This window comes from Siphateles boraxobius, unplaced genomic scaffold, assembly GCF_051911475.1.
Source record: "Siphateles boraxobius isolate OS27281-9 unplaced genomic scaffold, OSU_SipBor_1 20, whole genome shotgun sequence".
Lineage (NCBI taxonomy): Eukaryota > Metazoa > Chordata > Actinopteri > Cypriniformes > Leuciscidae > Siphateles > Siphateles boraxobius.
In genome coordinates this window covers 20,402,830-20,413,317 of record NW_027508811.1, presented here as the reverse complement: position 1 = coordinate 20,413,317, position 10,488 = coordinate 20,402,830, and the positions used below count along the sequence as shown (strand labels likewise).

At 38.9% G+C, this 10,488-nt stretch overlaps 1 protein-coding gene across 2 annotated transcripts; it reads left to right on the top strand.

Moving 5' to 3' along the window:
- Window positions 1-735: 735 nt before the first annotated feature.
- On the top strand, window positions 736-5,653 carry lrit3b (leucine-rich repeat, immunoglobulin-like and transmembrane domains 3b). 2 transcript variants are annotated; one of them, XM_077237367.1, is made up of 5 exons: window positions 736-991; window positions 1,651-2,105; window positions 2,643-2,948; window positions 3,801-3,857; window positions 4,711-5,653. In XM_077237367.1, the coding sequence occupies exons 1-5, from the start codon at window positions 867-869 to the stop codon at window positions 5,145-5,147; spliced, it is 1,380 nt and encodes a 459-aa protein (XP_077093482.1). In that variant the 5' UTR covers window positions 736-866; the 3' UTR covers window positions 5,148-5,653. The 2 variants fall into 2 exon arrangements, with proteins under 2 accessions (XP_077093482.1, XP_077093483.1); XM_077237368.1 differs by lacking the exon at window positions 3,801-3,857.
- The last annotated feature ends 4,835 nt before the right edge of the window (window positions 5,654-10,488 follow it).

The window sequence follows — 10,488 nt, the reverse complement described above, 5'->3', positions numbered from 1 at the left end:
CTCTCTTGAATAAGAGAAACCCAGCTCTGAGCTGTTCTGTAAATAATTGTGTTCTTTTTTAATGTATGCCTAGTGCTTGTTTTGTGTTAGGCAAGGCTTGGGGTATTTAGAAGCAATTAAAAATCCTCTCCTTTAATAACTTGTCCATGTGTTCAACAAATCAACGCCCCTTAAAAGTGAACCGTTGGAATTTTGAAATACCTGTATGCCTACAACAAAGCCAGGTGTGTTCCACTTGAAGCGGCACTGTGCAGACAGACATCAAAGTAGGCTACCGTGTGAGCGATTCAAAAGCATCTATTCGCTCTCGCTGTACTTTTATGTCATACACCGATCGGTCTGCGCAGCACTGCTTGAAGTAGAACACACCTCTTGTTTTCTAAAATCCTGTGACTTTGCAAGCTCCGAAACAATGATCCGAAATAAAAATTTGCAAATGTTTATGACCTATTATTTTCAAAAGTGGCCATCACAGCTACAGGCCAAATAATAAAATGTATTATAATTATACAAATTAACAAGATGGAACAGTAATTGCTTAGCAACACTATTGGAATTTTGTGTATGCTATATCCAATTTGCTAGCAAACATTATATCGGTCACCATGCACTAGATATCGGCATTACATTGTCCATTAGAAAACATATTATTTAAATTTAATTGAATGCATCTTCCATTTTATTTATTATTATTGTAAAGCATGTTTCTCTTTACTTCACTGACTATAGGTGTTGATCTGCTCCAGAGTAATCTGAACTAATCCTTTTAGACTTTGTCTTAATCTACGACGGCGTTTGGGAATCTTACACTCCTGCCCTTTCCTGGGACAGTAGTGTATGAGATCATTTATGTGTCTCTTAGAGCAATGCATCCAGTTCTATATGCAGACCTCACTCTGTGCTTGGTGTTGGTGGTCTGTGCACAAAGTCCATCATGCCCGTCTCTGTGCACCTGTGTGTTCCATGATCGCAGCAACTCCAAAGGACTCAGGTACAGTCAAATTGTTTTTTTCTGTAATCTTTTTGCCTGGTCAAGTCTTTGATCCTGAATTCTTCCATCCACACGCTCTCTCCTTCACTCTGTTGTTGTCTTGTAACAGGTTTCTTGCAATGTGCCAGTAATGTAATCTAGGGGAGACAGGTATTCATAATTGTAGAGGGAATTTATGTAGTAGGCTATACACGGTCAGAAAAAAATACGTAGAAAAACAGATAATGTCTTCACATAAAATTACTAGTACATTTCCTGTAAAGTTTTAAGAAATTTCCTTCAACACTAAAACAGAGCAAAATGCACAATACTATAAACACCCAAACATTTTTTACAGACTTTATAAATAAAGGCCAATTTATTTTATCTTATTAATTTATCTTACATTGCGATATGATAAATTGGCCTGGCTAATGCTGTAACCATACTGTATAAAATGCAAATTTTTAGTGTTGGAATGCTGAGTATGAGGTATGAACAGGTTGTTGCTGCAGTCCCCACAACAAAGGATATTCAGATTTTAATATCCTTGTGGAAACATTTCATCCCCACAACGTAGGAAATATTTTGACCGCACATACATAGGGCTCTATACATTAACTGTAATGTATATTTATATTATTAATCTATTTATATATTATGTTTTGTGTTTTTCTTAGAACTGTGCTCTGTAAGAACCCAGCATTGACTGCCATTCCAATTGATTTGCCATGTGATACTGTCAAATTTCGCCTAGAGCGCACCTCTGTTTCCAGGATCTTTAGAGGCACTTTCTCTGCCATGCCAGAACTGCTTTATTTGTGGCTTACATACAACTCCATTACCATTCTACATCCAAGGAGTTTTACAAACCTGTCTTCCCTTCATGAGTTACGATTGGACGGGAACCTCTTATCCACCTTCCCCTGGGAGGGACTCAGAGATGTGCCCCGCCTCCGAACACTTGGACTTCACAATAACCGCCTGGCACGGATCCCACCCCTGGCTGCGCGTTACCTTGGCAATGTGACTTATCTGGACCTCTCGAGCAACAGGATAAGCACTCTGCCCAATGACCTGACTGCTCTATGGCCGCTCAGTGACGCCACTCAAAGCCAGCGCTCAGTGGTTCTAGGTGAAACATAAAGATGAGACACCACACTAGATCATTTGTTAATCTGTAGGGTCATAACTACAATGAAGAATGCCATTGTACGTCACTGATGATAACTAAATCTACGTCAGTGATCTGCATATGGTACTAGGGACAAGGGTACCAAGTTTCAAGTTTGTCTACTGCCTACTGGAGCAGTGAGCCAAAATAAATAGGATTTTTTTAGCACATAATAATCCAGTAACACACCCTGATTGGCCCTCATACAACTATACTAGACAAACTGTTTCACACACACATCGACACCGCCAAAGTCAGTGAAACCAAATTAAGTCATGAATGTCTTATGTTAATGAAATATTTACCCAACCTGAGTGGTGTTGCCTACAGAGACACATATGTGACATCTAAGAGCGATCTGAGAGTTTTCAGCCTTTTGATGGCTCAAGCTGTTCCTCCAGTGGAAACTAAAGCTCAGTTTATGTAATCAGTGCATACCTCTGAAGACTTAATGTGTCATCATGTCACCCTCTCTCATGCATGTCATTCCTCTCACAGGTCTTCAGGACAACCCCTGGGTGTGTGACTGTAGGCTTTCCACCTTGCTTGACATCAGTAAAGCCCCGGAATCCTCTCTGGTCCTGTTGGATCGGTTCCTGACCTGTAGTGAACCGCCAGATCTCGCTGGAGTTCCCTTTCAGAGTGTGGAGCTCACTCGCTGCCGCAGGCCCTACGCGGTGACCTCTGCCACAAAGATCACAGCTTTACTGGGTAGCAATGTTCTACTTCGCTGTGATGCAACAGGATACCCAACACCAACAATTATGTGGATAAAATCTGCCAGACCCAACCTTTATAACCAAGGTATCTTCTTGTACACTCATGTGGCATATTTTCTATACACAAGTGTTCTTATTGTTTACTAACAATAAAACTTATATACATTTTTCTTATTCAAATAAAGCTGAAATAAATATAAATCTAAATATTAGATGAATGAACATAAATGAGAAATGTTTCCATTGGCAACTAGTGAAATAACTTAAGATTAAGTTGAAGCTATTAAGCTAATTAGAAATATAAAAAAAGTGATAAAAATGACAAAAGCACATATCAAAATGACTAAAATTAAAATATAAAAAATAAAAAGTACTATAATAGTATATAAATAATACTAAATAACAATGCTGTCTCTTTCTCTATTCAATAGCTTATGTATCTTTGTTTTATTTTTACTTTTATAAAAAATTTTCTTTTAAGTTTTAGAATTAATATTAAACAGAAAAGTGAGGACTTAAAATTAACCAATTTGTGAAAATAAAATTCAAAACATTCCGAAATTAGGGTAATTTTTCAGTTGAACTTTTCGATGTTATGCTGATTAAATATGAATCTAATGGAAAATTTGGTAACACTTTACAGTAAGGTTTGATTAGTTAACATGGAATAACCATGACTAATACTTCTACAGCATTTATTAAGTTAATCTCAGGATTTACTAATACGTCAGATCAAGAGTCGTATCATGTTAACATGAACCTTTTTAACTAAAATTAACTTTAAGGTTAAAAGATGCTGTAAAATATATTGCTAGTTCATTATCTGATGTTAACAAATGAGACCTGAATGTAAAATTTAGAATGTTAAATTAGTGAATTACTGTAATTTAGTTGGTGATCTCAGAGTTTTGAACTATATATTCTCCTTTATTTTAAGCTTGTTGTAAGCAGATGCAAAGCAGCTCCGAAAGATTGCCCAGAAAACTTTCTGGCTGTAAGTTACCTTTAGAACTCTGTCACACTTAATAGTGCACTAAGCGATTTCTGAGAAACACTGTTGAAAGTGGATCAGATCGAGCGCCACAACTAGGGTGGCCTTTGTTGGGCGGGGGGCGCCGGACAAGAGGCTTAAAGGGTAACTAAACCCTAGACCAACTTTTTTTAGTTAATGATCTGTAAAAATGGGGCTTTATTAGTACTGTTCATTGATTCGAGTAACTTTTTTGAAATTTGTGTATAAAGTGTTTTAATTCTACAATATATGATGTAAAAACGTCTGAGTTCTGCGCTCTTCAGGTTGAACGGTGGCTACTGCAGTTTGAATTTTCCTATTGGATGTTTGGGGTGGTTCGTGACGTAAGGGGTTGTTGGTGAGGTAGGCAAGTTCCATACAGACAGATGCGTCTCAGGTGCACGCCCCCCTCCGCTGGGCTCTGCCCACTTTTCCAGCATTTTTCAAATATTGCCAGTGGGTGGAGTCAGGCTCTGACCAGGGGTTTAGTTACCCTTTAAAATCCGGACTATCCGGCCAAAATCTGGACGTATGGCCCAGAGCCGCTGGGGGCAGAGCAATGAAGGGAGGGGTGTGTTTGTTTGGGTTGATTTCAAATATCAACAGTGTTTTAGAAGTCGCTTACTGGACCTTTAAAATGATTAACTGTTTAGCTGTGCACTTGGTTTTTAAACCTTCGTGTTTAAATATTTCCCTTCAAAGCACATTGGTGCAAATGTTTTACCAATTTATCAGCTAGTAAACTGTTATGTAAGTGAGTTTTATCTTAATTCACTTGTGACTTGATTTAATGTCTGATCACATGATCACTTCACTTTATACCCATTGCCTGTAGATGCACATGAGTCTCCACGTGTGGGAATCCGTTGGTCGGCGGTCAGTCTTAATGGAATATCCTATAGAGATGCAGGGGAGTACCGATGCAGAGCACAAAACATGGCAGGGATATCAGAGGCCATTGTCAGTCTGAATGTGGTCGGGATAATGGCGGAATATGCAAACTCCAAAAACTCTGGTAAACAGCAAACAGTTGAAAAATCAGACTATTCACAGAAGAGACCCAAACAGAATTCTTCTTTGTTACCTCGTAACATGACTGGAAAGCCCTACCTTCCAAAGAGAGTCATAAAAATCCCCAAAGCCAGCAGAGACAAAATGAAAAGGGACAGGACAGCTGTACAGAACCTGCCACGGAAACACTTTTTGATTGCTTCTGAAAATCCACTTCACAAAAGACAAACACCTCATGTCTCCATGTCAATTCTCACCTGACACATTTAAATGTTTACTTTCAGGAATTTTCAGTTTTCATATGAATGAGCATAACCTTGTATATTTCAATGGAAGGTTACTTTATGTATTACACAGCCATGACCACCAGATGGCAGCTCTAAACTAAAGACACTTCACAAAAATACCATTTGTTTATTTAAAGTATACACTTAAAAATGAATTGAAATTGTACTTTTAAAAAGCATGTTAATATGATGCTCCCTCTTTTAACACTCTAATCATATCAGTAGCCTGATAAAAGTTGCATTCTAAATGAAGAATCTATCTGGTGAATAGTATTAGGCTACTGGTGTATTCGGCTGTAGCCTACATAAAGTATTGATAGGCTACATACAATGAAGTAAAGACAATGAAGGCTATATAAAATACCTCTTCTGTAATGTATGGCTCGATAGATCTAAGCACTTAACTTAGTAGTTGTCGATTAAAAATTTGAGCCAGTATCTGCAACAAAGTGTTCAGGTGAAAATTTTGCTGACCTAATTTTTTCTGAAATTACCTTTATATTTGGTCGAATCAAGAGTGATACAATTCTGTGAGACTATTCATCTTAATATCTGTAAAAGCTTCCCGTGCTACTCAGATCATTGATACTCCCAGATAAAGATGTCACGCACCATTGTTTACTCATTTTAAATTATATCTCACAGACTGATAATAACAAATGATTTATGAATATATGATTATGATACGTTAATAAACAGTCTTTCATATCATTGCCCTCCTATAAATGTACAATATCTGGTTTAAAATATACACCATAATAACCACTATATTTATGGTGAGAAAGTTTGTGGGTTTATTACCTGACGATTATATGCCAAATTAAACAAATGCGTTTTTAGCATAGATTTAAAAACAGACAGTGAAGATGCAGAGCGAATACAGAGAGGCAGAGCATTCCAGAGCCTGGGGGCAGCTACTGAGAAGGCCCGGTCACCCCTGCATTTCAGCTTCGACTTCGGAACGCATAACAGTCTCTGGTTGGACGACAGGAGGGATAGAACTGAACGATATTCAGTTAATAAGTCCGATAGGTAGGAAGGGGCCAGCCCGTTTAATGATTTAAAAACCAAAAGTAGTATTTTAAAATTCACCCGATAACACACAGGCAGCCAGTGCAAAGAACGTAATACGGGAGTGATATGGTCCCGTTTTTTGGTACTGGTTAAAAGTCTGGCGGCCGCATTTTGTACTATCTGCAACCGGGATAAAGCTGACTGGCTGATCCCAAGATAAAGTGAGTTGCAGTAATCCAATCTCGAAGTAATAAAAGCATGAATTAATTTTCCGAAATTATTTCTTGACAGAATTGGTTTTACTTTTACTACTAGTGGTCGAAGCTGAAAGAAGCATGATTTGACCACTGTATTTATGTGTTTGTCAAATTTCAGCCCATCATCGAAGACAACCCCAAGATTTTTGACCCAAGGCTTAACAAACTGGGATAACTCACCCAAGTATATTTTTGGTATACTAGGAGAATCTGAAGGACTAAAAACTATTATTTCAGTTTTACTTTCATTAAAATTAAGAAAGTTTAAAGACAACCAGGCCTTAACATCAGACAAACAGGTCATAAGTGCCTCCAAACCATTTGAACTCTGTTTTAATGGCAAATAGATTTGAGTATCATCTGCATAGCAGTGAAACAACAGATCATGCTTCCTAAAAATAGAACCCAATGGGAGCATATATAATGTAAAAAGAATAGGTGCTAAGATGGAACCCTGAAGGACACCACATGATAGATGAGCTGCCTCAGAAGAATGTTCACCCATATTAACTTTAAAACTTCGATTACAAAGGTATGATTAAACCATTCAAGAGCACTTCCTTTTATGCCAACACAGTGCTCCAAGCGAGCAAGAAGGACAGCATGGTCCACTGTGTCGAACGCAGCGCTCGAGTCCAGGAGCATAAGCACAGCATAGTCCCCAGAGTCGCCAGTTAGTAAAATATCATTTAAAACCTTCAAAAGTGCAGTCTCTGTTGAGTGATGTTTTCTAAAACCTGATTGAAAGATCTCGAATATATTATTTTCATCTAAGAAACTCTGCAATTGTTTAAGAACTATTTTCTCTAGGATCTTTGTAACAAAAGACAAATTCGAAATGGGCCTATAATTATCTAAAACAGTAGGGTCCAGATTCGGTCTTTTAAGCAAAGGGTGAACTATGGCATGTTTTAACACATCTGGTACCGAACTAGTTTCAATACAACGGTTTATCAAAGTCACAAAGTAGGGACCTACTACATAAAAAACTTGTTTCAGGAAATATGGAGGCATAGCATCAACGGAAGAGCCTGATGGCTTTAACTGGCACATTATTTCTTGAAGTTGTATAAAAGAGATAGGTTCAAACCGACTGAACTCTGCAATACAACCAGAGTGAATGGATGGATCAAAAGCGGGGGGAGATATCCCCAATCTGATACCATTAACCTTATTTATAAAAAATTTAAGAAAATCGTTACACACTGATTGTGAGACAACCGGTAACTCAGAGACGGGTGGATTTACAACAGTGTTGAAAACAGTGAAAAGAGTTTTGGGTCTATGATAATTACTATTAATAAGTTCTGTGAAATACCTAGTTTTCGCTCCTTTCACTGCCTTTCTGAAATTTGGATAAAGAATCACTTAATATTTAAAAAGAAATTTGGAGCCTGTCCTTTTTCCACTTGCGTTCTGCTCGTCTACAGCTCTGCTTCAACGAGCGAATATGATCATCCATCCAGGGCTCTGATCTTGGTTTGATTTTTAAGGTCTTTACAGGAGCCACTGCATCCAAGACATTTATAAATGTGGAGTTAAGTTTGAGTAGGAGCTCCTTTGCACTCAGATCATACTGACAGACATCCACAGATTGAATAGCATCACAGAAGGCTAGAGAAAAGGATTTGCAGGTTGATGAGGTAATTAATCGAGATTTACGGACATATTTAGAGGTTTTAGAGTAATTTGGTACACAGGGAACAGAAAACATAACAGCTTTATGGTCAGAAAACCCATTTTCAACTACCTCAAGATCATAGAGAGAACAACCATATGATATCACAAGGTCAAGTGTATGTCCCAACTGATGAGTAGGGACATTCACATGCTGTTTGAGATCAAATACATTCAACAATGTAGTAAATTCTTTAGTTAATGAGTCCGTTGTGCAACACACATGAATGTTAAAATCGCCAAGAATTAACAATTTATCATATTTGGGTATAACTTCCCCCAAAAAGTCTGCAAACTCATTTAAAACGTTTTTGTTGTGCTTAGGAGGGCGGTAAATCAGAGCAATCAAAAGCGGGCCATTCAGTTCTAACGTTAATGTAAACAACTGCATCTCAAAACTCCGATATTCATGGAACATGGTTTGGCAACAGGACTTTGTTGTTTATGGGGGGATTTGCGAATGGATAAAGCTCGTGCTGATTCTGAACATAGGCTACATTGTGTGAGCGAATTCTCCACATGTCTGCCGGATTTTCCTCTTTGTTTACTTCCGGGAGTTCTGTTGGAATTTTCCCGCACGTTAATTCTGACCAATCTAAGTGCAGTTGTGGAAATATGTTCAAGACACATCTGGCCAACGAGTGATGTGGATGTTGCCACGTGACTGCATTTTGGTTCGTTACATCAACTTATCAACTGATGGCCAGAGCAATCAGTGTGGTGTGAAAAGGAACCAAAACGCCTGAAAATGATACAAAGTATAATTTTTCGCTCTCTGTCCGGACCAAATTAACCGAACTACAGGTGTGAAAGCACCCTAAGTTTCAAAACAGTTATGACGTGACAAAGCCTCGTTTACTGAAATCACCTGACTTTGGCAGTTTGATACGCGTTCCAAACCACTGAATGAACTTTATCGTGTGGAGCTATGTCTACCGAGCTGGGTAATACATAATACACATTGAGGGCGGCGTGTGTGTTTATGTCGAATTGCCGTAAAGCAGTTTGTGTTTCTCGCTTGTTCTCGCTTCTCACGAGACTTCCTATTTCCAACTTACCGCAACGTTAATCCTCATGTTGCAAGGCTGGTTTTCCGCCTAGGAACATTGGGGGGAGTAGGAAAAGTCACCATTCTCACCAGAACAGGTTATTAAACTATCCAAATGATTTCTAAACGGTTTTATTAAGCTGAAATAGTTGCCGAAGGCCCCTTTAAAGTAGTATTTCAAAACCGCTCATGACTTGCGGCTGTGGTCTTTAGCTTCCTTGTTAGTACGCCCGCCTCCCATGCCGGAGACCCCAGTTCAAATCCCGCTCAGAGCGGGTCATGTAGTGGTTATATTTGGTGCTGTGATCCGGCTTGAAGTGAGGTTTAAAGGGGTACTCGGCAACTCTAGCTATTTCTTCGCTGAGTTTCACTTTTGTTGTCGCATGTTTTCTCAACGATCTCCCCCTACAGCTGTGAGGCGTATATTTCACAACAATGTTGTAAAAAAACTCACATGCAGCAGCCTCCTTCCCCTTTCTACCGCTGCTCATGTGCATTTGTTATTATCGGAGCCGGCCAACTTTATCGTATGGAGCTATGTCCACCGAGGTGGGTAATACATCATACACATTGAGGGCGGTGTGTGTGTGTTTATGTCGAATTGCCGTAAAGCAGTTTGTGTTTCTCGCTCGTTCTCGCTTCTCATGAGACTTCCTATTTCCAACTTACCGGGACGTTAGTCCCCATGTTGCAAGGTTGGTTTTCCACCTGGGAACGTTGGGGGGAGCGGGGAAAGTCACCTTTTTCAACAGAACAGGTTATTAAACCATCCAAATGATTTCTAAACGGTTTTATTGAGTTGAAACAGTTGTCGAATGCCCCTTTAAGGGGATGAGTGTAACAGACATAGGCCAGTAAAAGCTGTGTGTGTAAACTCCCCTGGCCTCAAGAGGCATGTTATTGGCTGCGGTCTTTAGCCTTCCTTGTTAACGCACCTGCTTCCCACGCTGAAGACCCCAGTTCGGATCCCGCTTGGAGCTGGTCGAGTAGGACTGGTTACGGTTGCCCTTGCTCTAGTGGTGTATTTTATTTTGTTTCTGGTTCTGGTGTATCCTTGTTGCAATTTTTTTTCCCTCTAGTCTTGTTCTAGTTAGTAATTGCCCTTGTGATCCCACTCTTGTTTTTTCTTATCTGATTTCATTACCTACTCAAGATTTTAATCTCCATCTTCCCTGCATTTATAAGTTTCAGTCATTTATTTCTAGTTTTATTTTTTATTTTGTTGCATAGCTGTTTTGCATCAGGTTTTATTTAGCCTCTTGTTACATTTATTATTTTATTTTGTCTTGTCTGTCTTTGTTGTCTTGTTGTGTCTTGTC

Excerpts from the sequence above, each read along its gene's own strand:
- lrit3b (XM_077237367.1), top strand. The coding sequence starts at position 867 with ATGCATCCAGTTCTATATGCAGACCTCACTCTGTGCTTGGTGTTGGTG. Across the intron at positions 2,949-3,800 it reads ACCCAACCTTTATAACCAAG|CTTGTTGTAAGCAGATGCAA; the intron begins GTATCTTCTTGT and ends CTTTATTTTAAG. Across the intron at positions 3,858-4,710 it reads GCCCAGAAAACTTTCTGGCT|ATGCACATGAGTCTCCACGT; the intron begins GTAAGTTACCTT and ends CATTGCCTGTAG.